General features: G+C 41.3%; 1 protein-coding gene across 1 annotated transcript in view; it reads left to right on the forward strand.

Annotated features, from left to right (window-relative positions):
* PTPRJ (protein tyrosine phosphatase receptor type J) overlaps positions 1 to 12,592 on the forward strand; it is a 112,964-nt gene extending 100,372 nt beyond the window's left edge. The window contains exons 19-24 of the mRNA XM_066609649.1: positions 788 to 861; positions 956 to 1,090; positions 1,705 to 1,824; positions 4,496 to 4,656; positions 6,283 to 6,418; positions 7,649 to 12,592. Coding sequence (XP_066465746.1) covers positions 788 to 861; positions 956 to 1,090; positions 1,705 to 1,824; positions 4,496 to 4,656; positions 6,283 to 6,418; positions 7,649 to 7,807 — 785 coding nt within the window. The 3' untranslated portion in view covers positions 7,808 to 12,592. The remainder of the gene's footprint in view (positions 1 to 787; positions 862 to 955; positions 1,091 to 1,704; positions 1,825 to 4,495; positions 4,657 to 6,282; positions 6,419 to 7,648) is intronic.
* Positions 12,593 to 13,740: the final 1,148 nt, after the last annotated feature.

A 13,740-nucleotide genomic window follows, 5' to 3' on the forward strand; every position in this document is an offset into this window, starting at 1 on the left:
TGATTTCCCAAAGTTTTAATCTTTAAATGAAGTAATACCATGCTAAAAATAAACAAAACTTATTTATAGGTAGTTTGTTTAAAATATTTCTGTCCCATGCAAGGCTCGGTTCCATTTCCTGTTGATTTCAAAGTGACACAAGTCATTTTGACTTTAAAAAGGTTCTAAATTTTTAATGCATGTGTGTGTGTGTGTGTGTGTGTGTGTGTGTGTGCCCACATGTGCCCTTGGGGGCAGCAGAATTTGGGGGGGGTACTAAGGAGGGCATCTTGGACTACTCCTCAGTACTCAGCATCTTTCAATCCCTCCCTTACCGGTTTTGAAAAGCAGTGGTTGATGAAAGAGAAAGATGGCAGATGTGGCAAGGGAAGAGTTGAAGTGCATATGCATGTTTAAGGGGGGGAATTTGAGTACTCTTTTGGAACCCATCTACACTTAGGTCAATTTGAAATTAATAGACCTCAGTTAGTTTCAGTTGTGCCTATTTTCCTCTGGATTATGACCAATATTTTAGAAGTAAATATATAAAGAAAAAATTCAGTACTTGCCTAGGCTTTTAAAAATACTTGACTTTGTTTTAATTAAACAAAGTGTTAATTTATTTAACACTTAAGTCTTAATATATATCCTTCCCATATATCTTTTTCCTGTATGTGGTCTTCTCTAAGAAGTAGATTTTCTTGATATTATATATTTCAAGAACTATATATTTACCACATTTTATATATTATACTGTGGGAAGAAAAAGGAAAAGATACTGACACAGAGATTTTATTTTTCTTTGCAGATGATATTTCTCGTGTTAAACTCTCAGTCCAAAACCATCCAACCAACGATTACATTAATGCAAACTATATGCCTGTAAGTCTTCTTGGCCTATTAAAAAATGGGGTATTTTAAGTGAAAATTTAAAATGATGGAAAAAAAATGTATTTAGACTGTCCTTTGCTTGCAGGGATATAATTCCAAGAAAGAATTCATTGCTGCACAAGGCCCTTTGCCTAATACGGTGCAAGACTTCTGGCGCATGATATGGGAGAAGAATATTTATACTATTGTTATGTTAACGAAATGTGTTGAGCAGGGCAGGGTAAGTTTTTGTTTAAATTTTGAAACCCATTGAAAACTTGATTATACCATAAACTGCGCATACCAGTGATACTGGAGATCATGTTTTTATTCCACTTTTCAGACAAAAACATGGCTCCTGAAGCATTTCACAGCAGTCATGTGCTGCTGCTGCTGTAGGCACCATACCTAAATTAAAATAGACAATAGAGGTCCCAGCCCTCAGGTTTTGAAATGAGAAAGTAGATAGCTCTGCACCGATATTATGAAGCCTGAGCCACAAAGGAAGCAATTATTTTATGACTGAAATAATCCTGCTTCCCTTTAGGATCAGACCATGATATAGATGTGCTTACTTTGAAGCTGTTTCTGTGAATGTCTTCCACCGTATTATTATATCTTTTAAGACATATTGCATGTCTTTTTAAATCCACTTTGAATACAGTAGCTCACATCCAGAGTAATGCTTCCATGTGCAAAACCATGCCCTGTGAAGACAAGTGGAACACTCTTTCTGTTGTTAGAGAGTGCTTGCATTCATAGAAGTGATTCCCTTACTTTCCTTCTACTCCTTCAGCCTTATAAAACCATTGTAATGTTCTGTTGTATAATGAAACTTATAATTTATTTTTTTAGACAAAAAGCGAGGAGTATTGGCCTAACAAACAGTCCAAGAATTATGGAGACATAACAGTAGCTATGACGTCAGAAATTGTCCTTCCAGAGTGGACAATAAGAGATTTCTCCATGGAAAAAGTGAGTTTTTCATACTGCATCTGCATATTGACATGATGAAGCATGATGAAGGGTTAATCCTTTCCTGAGAGTAACAGCACAATCTTATGCATGTCTATTCAGGAGTCCCATTTATTTCAGTGGGACATACTCTCAGGTAACTATACAGGACTGCACCCTAAACACAGTGCAATGTACTTCTGAGTAAATATGTTTAGGATTGTGCTATTAGTGCATCACTCTCAGTATCACTGTCACCACAGTTCTAACCAAAGTTTTAAAAATTGCATGTATAATTGCATTCCATCCATAGGGATGGAATGAGCTAAAGGGTGTTTTACTCTGTCTACTCTGAAGCAGGAAGCAGCATGAGCATGTGCACACCAACTGTGAACAGAGCTGGATTCAAAAACTGTTTGGCTGCAAAGTTTGTTAGATGTACTTGAGCCATTTTTCTTTAGCCTGACGCAGCGGTTTTCAAACTCTCGGGGAGAGTTTGAGCCACTCTAAGTTCTGGCCGGGGTGGGGGGAAGGCAGCGGCATGATCCCCAGGTTTGCGCTGTTCAGGGGGGCTGCAGGGGCTTGGGTGTACTTACCCGTGCCTCCTGCAGCCTCCTGGGGGTGCAGGGAGCCCTGTGCAACCTTCTGCAGGGCTTCCTGCAGCTTCAGAAGTGAAAGTGGAGCGATCCTGCTCCACTTCTGCTTTAGCGGAGGCAGGACGCTCCGCTCCGCTCCGCTTTCGCTTTCAAAGCTGCGGAGAGCCCTGCAGAAGGTCGTGCAGGGCTCCCCACACCCCCGGGAGGCTGCAGGAGGCTCGGGTACGTGTACCCAAGCCCCTGCAGCCCCCCTGAGCAGCACGATCCTGGGGATCGCGCCGCTGCCTCCTCCTTGCCTCCTGGCTGCCCCCGCCCCTTAAAGGGGCAGAGGCCAGGGCCCACAGGCTGGGGCATCATGACGCTCCAGTCAGAAAAGCCCTGACCTGAAGCATTACACATAGTTATCATCAGGGTAAAATAACAAACATTGCTTCCTTGCTTGGAAAAGGTAAGGTGCCAATGTGATTTGTCACAGGCTCTTGCTGACCTTTTGATTCTAATTATTCTGATTCTGAAAAACTGAATTTTGGAGTAGAGATTCTTTGCAAATGTAAGAGGTCTGGATTGGTCCTGTGTTTTATCTTTTCAGTGTAGTTTGTTGCCTAATTTTAAAATGCTGTATTGTACAGGTCCAGCCTTTTATACACAGATTTTTTATACAAGGTTTTGATTCAACACAAATGGCCACTGCAAATGAGGTTGAATGTGCTGATCCCTGGAGAAGGGGAAAAATGCACCCCTTTTAAAATGCTTTTCTTACTGTTGTAGGGATTATCTCAACATGATGAGAAGGAACCTTTAAACTAAAGGAAAACAGTCCTTTACAATAATTAGAGAGAGGGCAACCAGCTGACAATCCAGCAATCGTTCTCTCTCTAAGATACCCCCTCCCTTACCCCTGAACAGGTGACAGAAAGATAATCCTTTCTAAGAGCCTGGAGAGAGACTGATTGTTAGATTGTCATCTTAACATCACAAAGGTCAGCAAGGCTGTTTTTAAATCACTTGAGCAAAGAGACCTTGTTTTTTAAATTGATTTGCTATAATGGGACACCTGAGTTCTGGGAATGGAACCCACAGGAATAATGAGACTCAACCTGTATTTATTTGGTTCAGGTTTACCTTGACCCATAGAAAGGTCGTTGACCAGGCAACAATGCAATACAACTGTCAATTTCTTTAGTTCAATAAAACATGGTGAGCTGAGCATACATCTCCCTATTCCATTTGAATTTTATCAATTAAATTGCACTTGATAAGACCCAAACCAAACATGCAGGTATCCCATGAAAATGCTCCCAGGAAAGTGTGTATCAGATTGTAGCCTGAGTTGCATTTGTGGGTTTCAACTCATGTTGAATGAGAGATGCAACCATACGCTTACTGCAGTCTATTGCTTTCTTCGTGGAGTAAGCCAAGCCACGCTCCTCCCCATGTTTTCTGCACTTGTTCTCTTCAACTATGGAAGTGGGGTTCCTCCAAAGTGAAAAATGGTCTTCCTCTGCTTTGAAGTTTCCCCCATAATCAATCACAATGGGGGGGACAGAACTGATCAGCCAGTTTCCTAGAATAACTTTTGTGCTGCTCAGAAACAGGGAAGGAAGCTGTTGGGTGGAAGCGATTAATCACCTAAGCATAATTCATTAGTACCCAATGGTCAAATGCACTGCTGCTTCATTGTCTATTTACCCTTTGAGTCTGCATTAGGGGTGTGCTTTTTCCCCCTCCCAAACTCTGCTCCTCTTCAGCAACCTATCCTGTCTTTACTCCTACACAATTGCCCATTACTCCAACTTGACTCCTATCATTCTGTTTAACTTTAATCACTTCTAGGCTCCATCTGCCTTCCTTTTCTCTTTCTAAGACATTGTCCTGGTTCACATTTCCTGTGCCTGGCATGACACAGACAAACAGTGATGAAGAACACTTGCAATAGAATAGTTATGATCATTTGCCTGGACATGTCTGACAAAGTGATTGCTATGCCAATTACATATACTAAGCAGAATTGCCAGGAGGACGCTACAGATACAATCCTATTATAAATGTGTTGTAATATTTTTCCCCTGAACCTTAACTGTATTTTCATTTGTAAGAGCGATTCATCCGAAAGTCACCCTGTGCGACAGTTCCACTTCACTGCCTGGCCAGATCATGGTGTTCCAGAAGCAACTGACCTCCTCATTAACTTTAGGCATTTAGTTCAGGATTACATGAAGCAGAACCCACCAACGTCTCCTACTTTAGTGCACTGCAGGTACAAACATCATTTCATGTTTTTTTGACTGGGATCTTGTGGGGGGAATCTTGCAAGATGGCAGTTGCGGCCTTCCGTTATATGATAGATCAGGGCCATAACCATGTGCAGAATAGTGGTTCTTGGTTTTTGTTGCAGTTCTTCATTCTCCCTCTCAACACAGAAAAGCACAATTTCTTGCTCTTCATCCTCCTGGACCATGTGAAGTTTTTTTACTGAGCCAGACCATGGATCAGTATCAATGGATCAGCAGGGAGGTGCCCCTCACACCGATTAGGGTAACTTCATTTTCTATTTAGTAGCACTTGAAGCCTGGGTGATCTTCACTGAAGAACGTGACATGCATACAACCAGCCTTCATGCTAGAGGGAAACTAAAGGAACACCAACAGGAAGCAAGAATTGTCCTGCTTCCTGTTAATATTAAGTTAGTCTTATCCCTGTAGTGTGCAGGCTGGTTGCCTGCATGTCACATTCTTCAGTGAAGCAAGAATGTTCCTTGGTTAAGCAAGAAACACCCATGTTTCAAGTACTACTAAATAGAACATGAAGGTAATGGATGGGGGGCTGCTATTTACATAAGGTTCCCCGTATTCCCTGTTTCCATATCTACGGGGGGAAACAGAACCCCTGCAGATATGGGGGTACACCTGTACTTTATTCTCCATCTTGCAGTAGTTTTTCTCAGGTATCAGATTCAAACCAGATGCAGCGTGGTCAGGATCTCCTGCAGCCTTTTAAAAATATCAGTATCAGGTGTGATTCAGATAAGTTTCACCCTCAGTCAGAGGCCTCTCCCAGCCTTGCTACCTGGGTTCCTTTTGAATAAAAATGCTAGGTACTGAACTTGGGACTTCCAAATACAGGCAAACCATATGTTCTATCAAGTGCTGTTTAAAAGCTCAGAAGAGCTTAGGTGAGGCTTTAATTGGTTCTGGCTATAGGGAAGTGCTCAGCTGAACAATGCTTACAGCATTAAATGTTTACTGGACACAAACCTATACCTTGCAGAATGAATTGATCTCACCCTGTGGTCCTTTGCAGCTATCACTTGTAGGGTCATCAGATGACCAGGGCAAAACTCTCCTGGCAAATTATTTTAATTCCAGGCCAGTTGTTAGAAAGGCAAGTTCACTCTTCTTTTTCTTTCTTGCAGTTTTTAAAGTGGAAACTTTAGTTGAAAACCTTTTTGCAAAGCATTCAACACCTGGACCTGCCCCAAACTGCTAAGCTTCACCAGTTAACCCTATCACATCGGTACACTGGGCTCTGCCCCCTCCTTCACTCTGGGATCCATCCCATGAAGCAGACTGCTTCACTTCACTGCATACCAACATTTTTGCTTTCATGGGCCAGTAAGCCTAACCTCTGGGCCTCAGAGTGCCTGTAGTGCAAAGAGCCACTTTGCAGACCATTGTGTTTTTCTCCATGCATCTCACTTTTGTTAAGGCATTGGTTGTACTTGCAACAGAAGAGAGAGATGTTTTTTCCTACACAGAAAGTGACATAAAACAATGTGTGAAGTGATCCTTAAACTGGGTTGTAAGTGAGAATTTACTGCTTTGGAAAATATAACTGAAGGCAAGCATGTAGCCATTCAATCTGTATGTAATTATTTTCCTGACAGCGCTGGTGTTGGAAGGACAGGAACCTTCATTGCAATTGACCGTTTGATCCATCAAATGGAGATGGAGAACACTGTCGACGTGTATGGTGTTGTGTATGATCTTCGAATGCATCGGTCTTTGATGGTGCAGACAGAGGTATATAGACAGACTGCTCTTCTAACTATGTAAATCAGTGACACCCCCCCAGAGATCATCAGTATATATTTTCCACAACCTACAACATTGTTCCCAACAATTAAGCCTACGTTCAAAAGATGTATGCCTTCCTTTGAAGTAGAGCTGACTTGCTAGAAAGAGATTCTTTGTACAGTTGTACAGAGATTCTTTGTACAGTTGCTCTTTCAAAAAGAGCTCTTTTTGAACTCTTGCTTTACCTTAACTTTTATACTGGCATCTAATTTTCATGTTTTAATCTTCCTTGAGCTCTGAAAAAAATGTGTTTAGATATATTGAAGCGAGCTGATCAGTTTTGACTTCTTTTGATTAAACATGCTTGGCCACTGTCCAAAAAGGATGTAGTTTCCTTAAATGTGAGTGACATGATAAAGAATAAGCATGCCTTGGAGAAGACAGGACTTAATTCTATGGTAGAATTAATTGGAGATACTTTTTTGTTGGTCTTCAAAGTGCTGAACTTCTAAGTTGCAGAATAAAGTTGTTTCCCATCCGCCTCCAATTATTCTTGAAGGCTAGAAATGTAGAGCACAATCCATCCCTTCTTGCATGTTCAGATCTGTAAGTGTGCAGAAGAAGATCACCATTGGGCATAATGAAGTCCTTTATTTCCGTCTCCCCACCTACTTATACTCCAGAGATTTGAGAGAGGTCGATGACACCATGGGAGTTGCTGGCATGCTTTCCCCTGTAAAGAATGGCTGGGTGCTTTGCCAGGATCCATCTTTGAGATGGATCCTAAAAACTATGAGCAAACTGCTACACAGAAAGAGACTTTTCAGCATCTTCCTTTCTTTGGCATCCCTGCAAAGCTGCACCTGAGAATTGGGGAACTCTTGATAATATTTTTAATGTTGTAGGATGCGGTATGGAGGAGACGGTAGATAGACAGTAGGGGAGTTGTGCCAAAATTGGGGGAGGAGGGGCTAGTGTGAAAGCAAGTGCCATCTTCTTTTGCAAGCAGGTCCTTCAACCTGTTTGTGTTTAGGTAAGAGCTAGCAGGGGAATTAAAAGCTCCATTGTGTACTATGGGTATCCCCTGCCATACATGAGAACAAGAAATGAATGTTGTTAAAGTAACATATTTTTCATACATGAAATGATTTTAGAAAAGTCTAAAATTTGAAATCGTTTGCAAATTTCAATCATGAATTTTCATGATCTCTTCTACCTTTGTTTTTCTCCCCATAGGACCAATACATCTTCCTAAACCAGTGCGTTTTGGACATTATTAAATCCCAGAAAGAGAAAAAAGCAGACCTGATCTATCAAAACACCAATGCCATGGCAATCTATGAGAACTTTACACCATCACCACATATTGGAAAAGCAAACGGCTACCATGTATAACTGCAAAGCAATAACATGCCTTCCACTTCTGCCTTTTATACAGAAAGGGACTATGCACTGTTTTTTGTATACCTTTGTACACAGAGACCTTTTTTCCACTTTTAAATCATTTATTTGGAGATGCACACAGTGAAAATGCTAATGGGAACTGTGTTTTAGCATTAAAGGGGAAAAATACAATATTTAACAGAGGAATTCTACTTTGTGGAGGAAGAAGGAGCATCATATTATTGGTGAGGTGACCTTCTGTTAGCTAATAGTGAGATCTCTTTTTAAATGTCAAGAATAATAAATTACACAGATACAATTTAAGATTACTTTAAAAAAAAAACATCAGGTTCACGTTCAGGGACGTGGAAACTCTTCTACCTGTTTCAGAATGTGTGTGTATATTGGTTGTTTTTAACCAATGAATATTTGCATAATAGTGACTGTTCAGGTTCATTTTATTTAAAAGAGGAACACAAATAAGATTTTGCAAATAAGATGTTTTAATATGTAATTGTGCCTTTTTTCTTAGTGTTTTTGCGATATACAGAATGATCAGAGACCTATATTTTTGTATTGAGATTCTCATTTGGAATATAACCTTTAACTAAGAAGAACATCAATTTCTGATTTTGCTGATTTTTCCCTCATGGAGGTTCTCTGTGTTTCAGTTTATTAAGCAAAGACTTTACCGTAGAACTGATTTGCTTGATCCTGTGCAGACAGTAGCACTTGTGATACTTGCATAGAGTGAAAATAAGCAAAGAAAGATGGGACTTTCTTGGAGGACCAAACTGAAGCTTCATATTCCCTTTTCAGAATCAAAAAAACTTCCCATTTTCAACCATGGGGTTTGTTGCCAGCAAGGGCACAATCCTAACCAGGTCTACTCAGAAGTAAGTCCTATTTTGTTCAGTGGGGCTTACTCTCAGGAAAGTGTGGTCAGGATTCCAGCCATATTCATCCATTCCACACGGTTCAACATTCCTTGTGGCCCGTCTTAGCACCATTTCCCTTGTTCTTTGATCTCACTGCCCTCAGTAATCAGATTGGCTAGTGACCTACATGATTTATGTGTGATGCTATGCGCTACTTCCGAGGTGCCTGTAAACATAATCATATGAATTGCTGCATATGCCAGTTGGATTTGGTAGCAGTGAGAACAAATGAAACTCTGAGCTCAGTGAGGACAAAGTGAAGGAAACTGTGGAGAAGTGAAGCAGCAATTGCTACCACCAGATGATTAAAAAAGTGCCAAACAAAAATTATATGAATATTCAACCGTGAGTATTTTTTCCATACTTAGTTTGGCCATGTTGAATGTACTAATTTCAAAGCAAAAACTGAAATTAGAGAATGTTTGGCCCAACCTTTTTTGTGCACTTAGAAATACAGTATCTCTCAGTGAGTGTGGAAATGGGACAGCTAAGCCTGCTCTGCTGAAAAACTCGACATGGGGGCTCAAAGGACATGGAGATCTGCAACCTCCAGTGAGTTCAGCATTATTGCAGACGCTCTCCCTGCATTCTCAGGTTTCAAAGCAGTTTCCGGAAGATGGTGATGTTGGACTTACCACATGGGTTTACCAAGGGAACGTTAAAGGTAGATGCCTCTCCATGTGCTTCACAGCTTCTCCATGTGAGTCACAGCGTGGAAAATTTAAAAGTTCCTGCTGTGTGATTTAGCATTGGAAAAACTTTCCGCTTGACAGCTATCACTTCAGTGGCAGTGTTAGAAGAAGAGGAAAACTACATATCACTCTGAGCTTTAACTATTGGTTTTGTGTTTGTGTCTGTGTGTGTGCATCCATCCATTCGGCAAGGTGATGTAGGTTGCATAAGTGACAGATTGGGGGAGGGGGAAAGAGGGCAGTGGAATTGAGGTGTACTTCACCTTGAGTTCGCCGCCACCCCCCTTCAGCCTGCCATGGATGCAACTTGCACTGATCTACTTTCTGCTCACTAAAAGCGAGCAGAAAGTGGATCACCAGCCTCCTTACCTCCTCCAGGCATGGTCTCTTCAAACATGGAAGTGCACAGGACCTCCTGTTTGATTTATAGGAACTGCACAAACAAAGGAACTCCTTCATTTGCACAGTCCCTTTAAATCAAGTCAGAAGTCCTACACTTCTGCAGTTGAGGAAACTGCACAAGAAGTGTGGTAAGTGGCTACTGTTTTTGTTTTCAGACCTTAGCAGACCCAAGGCAGCATTCCAGGTTGTGCCGCTGCTTAGCATATGTGATAGTATATATTCCTTCCTATTCTAGCTGATATTTTTAATTTTAATTGTACAGAAGGATTTATTTAAAAGTGCAATATTTGATTTACTGAATGAATGATTATCTCTATTTCCCATAGAGTTTTTCTCAGGTTCCGTGTATTTTTGTTGTTGTTGTTGTTCTGTGGTTTGTGTGTTATTAAATGCATCATTTTGTGAAGAACTCCAATGGAAGAGTGATCACAAGAAGGCTCACTGACCTTACTCTGACTCTCTCAAAAGTAAATGTACAAAAATCTACTGATTCTGCCAGCTGCAGAATGTTTTAGCCAGTTAAAACGGAGGTATATATTTTTTATGTTGTCATGTATCAAAGATGTATAATTGCTCTATGGTTTTTTGTTTATGTTGCATTATGCTGCTGTAGTTGTCATGGATACGATTGATGAAAATTGAAGGGCTCTCCATTAAATTTATTTTGTTGGTACACTGATGTTAAAATTATAAAGGCATTTTTAATGAAGGACGTGTTTTGGGAAGCGGGAGGGGGATTCATTATTCTTTTAGTCAATGCGCTGGCAGCATTAGAAACTGGTATGATCTTTGAGTATATAATAGAGGTAACTATGAAGTAGTTTAGTATTGTGGGCTCCACTCTTCAGCACTTTTGTGTGCAAAACCTCTTTTGAAGTGCATTGGGCTAGTGCATGCAGAATGCTTGAGATGTTGAAGAGTATCGTAAACCATCAGCTTTAGCTCTACAGTGTTTGAAAATTTGTGTGGCAAAACTGCTGTCTCTTTTGGAGACAGGCAGTTCTGAAATGAGAAAATTGCTGCCTTGCCTGCTGTGCTCCTGCAGAAGTTCATGACTTGTGACTATCTAAATCTGTTCCTCTCTATGGAATGGCATTGGGTTTCGGTGTGCAAGTCCAAATACATTTAAATGTCTCTCTTTTTTTTTTTAAGTGAAAGAAGGAATCCATTTAAATACAGGTTAATTAGCTTCACACCTGCCACTCCCCTGTGAAAGAGTCTATAATTAAGTGTTAATATGTTGCTATATTAATTCTATAGCAGCACTTTTATTAATATTAATATGCGTTGCTATAATTAAGCCACACTCTAACAGAATTAAATTGTACAAGCAAAAGACTTATCCTGTATCAGTTTGGAAGCAAAGGTTGATGAAACCAGCCAGTTCTTCTCTCTGGAAAACAGATTGTCATCTCTGAGGCCATTGTACAGGAAGAGGCTTTTCTTGGGATTATTTTGTTTATAAGTATCCTTCTACAAAAGTAACAACACCTTATGGCATCTTAAAGACTCACATACATATTGCAGCACAGACTGCTGTCATATGGTTCAAAACGATACAGCATTTGTGGTTGAGTGTGGTTGAAAAATAGTGAGTTCATACATGGAACTTCTGCCACTTTCAGTCCCACCAGCAAATTCCCACCAGCACAACACATGTTCTCCCGGTGCTATCTGCTATAAAGCAGCCAGAAAGCATGCTGGAGCCTTCCCGAGCACTCAGGCAGATCTGCAAAGACCTGCCAGAGCACATAAACCTTTGCAGGGGGAGGAATGGGATGGGAGTACGCAGAGTGGTAAGGAGCACAGATTGGGCCCAGGAAGAAGGCAGGTTCAGCTGCAGTGGTACCCACCAAATTCTAACCCATTCCTAGGCCTGATCTGCCTTGAGTTATTCTAGAAACTCAATCCTAAATACCTGCACCTGCATACCTGCCTGTAGCGGCACCTCAACAAAATGCAATTATCTGGGACATTATCTTGGCCCCTTCTTAAGCACTTGTTTGGCTGGCAGGCCTGGCTGTCCTAGAGGGGAAGGTGAAGCAGCTCACCTGGGGCAACAGATTTGGGACTAATTAATAAAGAGCAGCAAGTTATCTATTACTTAGTTTTATTGTTATTAGCACTGTGGGGCACCACTGGTTTTTCTGCCTCAGGCATCACAATGTCTGGCCTGTCTCTCTTTATGGGTAGATAACCCAGCTGGATATCTAACAAAAGTTGCTTGAATTGGAATAGTTTCTCACTGGCTTGCTTGTTAATTTCCTTTTGATCTAGGCTTTGAAGTTGTCAAAAACACCTCAGAGAGCATCATTATGTTGCTGGGAGCATTCAGCTCATCCCTTTCTAGTCTTAAAGCTGGGAGTGCTTGTCTATGATGCAGGATTCAGAGACAGCCCAGAATTGTAGCTAGAATCTTGCTTGCTCTTTGACACCACAGCAGTTCCCAGTGACAAAGAGAGAAGCTGCTGTAATGTTCTAAAAGTAGCTAGCCTCTTAAGCAGTAGAAATTGCACCATGAACATGAAGTGAAGCTCCAGGCCTCTCCCTCCTTTGAATGCCTACCAATTTTTCTAACTGGATTTTTTGTTGTTGTTCCTGCAAAGCCTATTTTTAAAAGGGAATGTTCTTTGTACATCAGAGATTGCTATGTTGATGACTGTGTGTTCAGATGATGTACAATTTTCAGTGTTTAATCCATAGTACTGGTTTGCAGCATACTGTCTTAATGTTAATGGTTTGATTTGTTTTTCAATGACATAAAAGTAACAAAATAAAACATTGACAGAATTGTTTTCCATGTATAGTCTACCTCTGTGATTCACTGTAATTTAACAGACACTCACTATCATTCATCTTATTCCAGGGCAATTTAGAATCCTTGAATTAGATCTTCAAAAATCTTGTACTGCATATGGGAGACACGCAAAGTGGGATAAAGATTTGAACCTGTGTAACTCCTATTGTGTAATGCCTTGGCAAAGGTGGTGTAGTGTAACAGCTAAGAATAAGGCCCAAGCCACACATGCAACTATTCTGTGGGAAAACACACATGTGCGTTTCAGCTCAGGTGGGATTTGCAACCACACATTCATTGCAATCATGTAATGAGATTGTGTGCAATCTGTCCCTCCTCTAGAGCTGCCAGTCATCCTTTGACTGATGCCCTGTGTCTTCATATATCCCGGCAGCACTTGACAGCCAAAAGGAGAAGGAATTTCCTTCTTTGGCCTTCTGAGGCCTTCTGACTTTGGCCTTCTGAGGGCAGTAAACAGCCTGCTCTTTTCAGTGACAGATTCATGTGCTGTTTGTTTTCTGGGCCAGCATGCACAGGTCTGAGCCTTCACATAGGAGCAAGCTGCCAGCCACTTCTTGGGGCTTCCAAGCAAGCAGGTATAGTATTGTGCCTTAAAGCAATTCACACCCACACACAGACAAGCAAAGATATTTCAATTTCATCCTCCATGCCTCACTTTCACACCTCTCTTGTGCTGCACTTTCCTAGGAGTAAGTCTCATTGAACACTGTACATTGGCTGATCATATCACTGATGAGAATTGTCCTGGCTGGAACGGGGGAGGGGAAGGAGAAGAGAGGCAGGGGCCATGAAGAGTGAGTGGAGAGCGGGAAAGGTGCTGTTGCCACCTGTTTGCTCTCTCTGCCTGGGCCACTATCCAGGCAGATGGACACACACTTTCCTGGGAGCAATCCCCATTGAACACAATGGGACTTCTGAGGAGGCATACATAAGGTAATATAAGCAGATGCTACTTTGCCCCCCCCCACCCTAGTGGGAAGAAGACCAAAGTGCTGTAGGCTTCCCCCCCTTCTCCTTCCATCTCAGATCCTGGGCAAAGAGCAAAAGATCTAGCAAAAACTACATTTGCAGCTGTCTCTGCTGCTTACTGCAAGC

The sequence above is a fragment of the Tiliqua scincoides genome, chromosome 1 (genome assembly GCF_035046505.1).
Source record: "Tiliqua scincoides isolate rTilSci1 chromosome 1, rTilSci1.hap2, whole genome shotgun sequence".
NCBI lineage: Eukaryota > Metazoa > Chordata > Lepidosauria > Squamata > Scincidae > Tiliqua > Tiliqua scincoides.